Consider the following 3,299-nt stretch of genomic DNA (forward strand, 5'->3'; position numbering starts at 1 on the left):
AATTTATTTATATATTTGTATTAGTTATATTATAATGTTAAATACCATATCTTATGAGTAACTACATTTCCTTTTTAAATTGTTATAATACATTCGTTTCTTAATCATAATAAAAATGAATATTACTTTATTCTTGTCTATATCTTGCATCTATCAAAAAAACACGAGAATATTATTTATAAATTTAATATAATAATTCGATTAGGAAAAAAAAAAAAAAGTAACACGTGAATTAAATGTACACACAAAACGAATACCACACACCAGATCATCACCCGCAAAGTGGTATCCCTCCAGCCTCCTATAAACCTATAGGCCGCCACCATTTCACTTCTGCCCACACTTCCCTTCTGTTCAAGAAGCAGATCTCTCAGGCAAAAAAATGGCTGATGGAACCGCAACTTGCATCGACATTCTCGTCGCCATTCTCCTGCCTCCTCTGGGCGTCTTCCTCAAGTTCGGATGCGAGGTTTGATAAATTACTGCACCGATTGGGAACACTTTCATCGAATGTTTTGATTTTTTTTATATGAGTGGAGTTAGTTTATTAACACACGCGCAAAGTTGTTCGCAGGTTGAGTTCTGGCTGTGTTTAGTGCTCACCCTTTTCGGGTACATCCCCGGGATCATCTACGCTATATATGCCATCACCAAGTAGTCATCGTTTCGATCGAGTTTCCATCCATCCATGGTAAACTAATTCCTTCATCTTCTATTCTCAAATATCAAACGAAATTTACATTTTGACTGCTAGCTCAACTATTATATCAATGTTATTTTTGTTTTTGACAGTTGAAGATAGCCAGGATCATCTGGAGTTTTCATTTGTGTTTTCCTATTGTTTTGCTAGCTCCTTCGTTGTTCTTCCTTCAATATTAGCAATGTTGTAATGTGACATTTGTTTATCTGGATTCAAGCAATATTCGTCATCACATCAACAATTTCTTGTGACACTCGTCTAATTTTTTAAACCACAACGTCACTCCGATGAAAAATGTGTGAAATAAAAAAATATATAAATTCGTGGATTAAGACAGTAAATTGATCAATAATATGGTAAGAAACAAAAAATGTGCTTATTACAAGTCCGAAAATATGTAAGATTGTATGAGCTTATTTTTTTATATAGGAAGATATTTGTTTTTAAAAATATTTACCAAGAAATTTCAGACTGCTTACATTATCTTAAACTAAGCTGTTTTTAATATTCTATGAACTCAGTTTAAAAGACTTTAAAAATATTCTTAACAAATACTATAAAGACATCTTATAGCTAATTAAAATATCTTCCAAGTTTTTAAAAATCATAGAAAATTATTTTGTATTTTGAGTTGCATCGAGATCATTAGACCCTTCTCTTAGAGTTAAATCACTACTCTTCGCGCGGGTTCGTTGACTGGACCTCCCGTTTTCGCTACTAGTTCTACGTTGATAAAAAATGCACCTAGAAATGTAACTCTCACTACTATCACTTACAATGGACGTATCAATACAGATTCAAATCGCTATTTCCAAAATCTGTTGTGCCATAGAAATGGCATTGCTTGAACGTAATAAAATGAAAGAATCAAAAATTACGTAACATAACATAAAATGAAAATACCTCAAAAAGGTTTAAGATGAGAACCCAGCTCAACTCCTAAGACTCAACATATGCCCGAGCATTTTTCAGTCAATGCAAAGTGAGTTTGAATAAAATAATTTCACCAAAACATTTTGAATCAGTAATTTAAATTAATTTATTAATTTGGAGGGGTGATATACCGTAAAAAATATATATTGATACCATGTCGAAACTTTCGGTCTAACAAAGTTTTCGGTGTTAACAACTAGCTTATTGATTATACCGAAATTTCGATACATCGTATATACCTTTTTACACCAAAAAATTATATATTTTTTTACGTTTATAACTTTATTATTTAAAAATTTTATATCTTTTAAATTTATTTATACAGTTTCGATATTTTGATATATTTCGATTTCAAATTTGATATTGTTAACATACCAAAATATTTGGTATACCGAAAATATCGATATTTGTTTCTCAACCCTAATTTGGATATGCCTCAAATTGAAATAGTTTAAAATTTAATTATCCACTGATGTTCAAATCCTTGATTCTATTCAGTTTGACTAAAACAAAAGAGTAAATCTCATATGAGACCGTCTAACGGATCTTAATCTGTGAGACGGGTCAACCCTACCGATATTCACAATAAAAAGTAATATTTTTTTCATGGATTACTCAAATAAGATATTCGTCTCACAGATACGACCCGTGAGACCATCTCACACAAGTTTCTGCCAAAAACAAATGTAGGGTTGATGACATTACTGGAGAATCATTGACTGGATTCACGGAGGAGATTTTCTAAATATAGGTTAATTCTTGCCTATATATAATGAATAGGTTTCCTATTAAACAATGTTATTCATCATATGTATCAAACTGATATATATTTACAATGAAAAATAATATTTTTGATATAAAAAACAATTTTTTTATGGATCGAACTGGATTGAAGATCAGTTTTACAATTGATATGTCAGATAGTCTTGGAAAGAATTATATATATAATATATAATCTTTGTAAATGCTTAAATTGTTATAGACTTTTAGTTAATTTTTTTTTACAAATTTGTAAATGAAAATTACATAACCACTTTTTTAAGCATTTTTAAATAATACTATAATATAAGTAAATGCAAATGAAACATCAAAGGAAAGTGTAATCGATTAGTTTATAATTTTTTTATATTAGTATAAAGTTTAAAACTATCAATACTAAAAAATCAGTAGTATTCAAAATGTATCCCTATCATTCAGTTCATAATTACCGAGTGTACAAAAATCAGTAATTGGTAATCTTATTTTAAGAAAAACCATACGTTTAAAATACATAAATAAATATATTTTATTTTGACATAAAATATGTATTGTAAAACAAAAGCCCAACTATAGAAAACAAGTATGTATGTATGTATATAGAAAATAAGAGTTCAAAATTTATAGATAGACAAAAGCAAAAACCACTTACATAAAGATGTTCAAAAAACACTAAGAACTTGCTTAATATATATTTCTCTAGTTGGTTGTCTAAACAGAAAGACTATGCTACTCGAATTGTACAAGACCTTGCCTTGATAATCTGACAGCACTCGAATAGAACTTCGACTTGGAAACGTTTGAAGAATTTTGTTCCCCCTTGAAGCTAATGATGATCGAAAAACTACTAGAGGTTTTAGAGTTATTTTGGTGTGGAATTTCCTTAACACTTTGCCTCTATTTATATGAT

At 29.5% G+C, this 3,299-nt stretch overlaps 1 protein-coding gene across 1 annotated transcript; it reads left to right on the forward strand.

Annotated features, from left to right (window-relative positions):
• Positions 1 to 262: 262 nt before the first annotated feature.
• Positions 263 to 895, forward strand: LOC140814573 (hydrophobic protein LTI6A-like). Its single transcript, XM_073173594.1, has 3 exons — positions 263 to 469; positions 575 to 691; positions 793 to 895. Exons 1-2 carry the CDS (start codon positions 383 to 385, stop codon positions 656 to 658), a joined length of 171 nt encoding a protein of 56 aa, XP_073029695.1. The 5' UTR covers positions 263 to 382; the 3' UTR covers positions 659 to 691; positions 793 to 895.
• Positions 896 to 3,299: the final 2,404 nt, after the last annotated feature.

This window comes from Primulina eburnea, chromosome 15 (genome assembly GCF_022965805.1).
Source record: "Primulina eburnea isolate SZY01 chromosome 15, ASM2296580v1, whole genome shotgun sequence".
Taxonomy (NCBI): domain Eukaryota; kingdom Viridiplantae; phylum Streptophyta; class Magnoliopsida; order Lamiales; family Gesneriaceae; genus Primulina; species Primulina eburnea.

Coding starts and splice junctions, on each gene's coding strand:
- LOC140814573 (XM_073173594.1), top strand. CDS start 383: ATGGCTGATGGAACCGCAACTTGCATCGACATTCTCGTCGCCATTCTC. Junction 470..574: donor TCCTCAAGTTCGGATGCGAG/GTTTGATAAATT, acceptor AGTTGTTCGCAG/GTTGAGTTCTGGCTGTGTTT.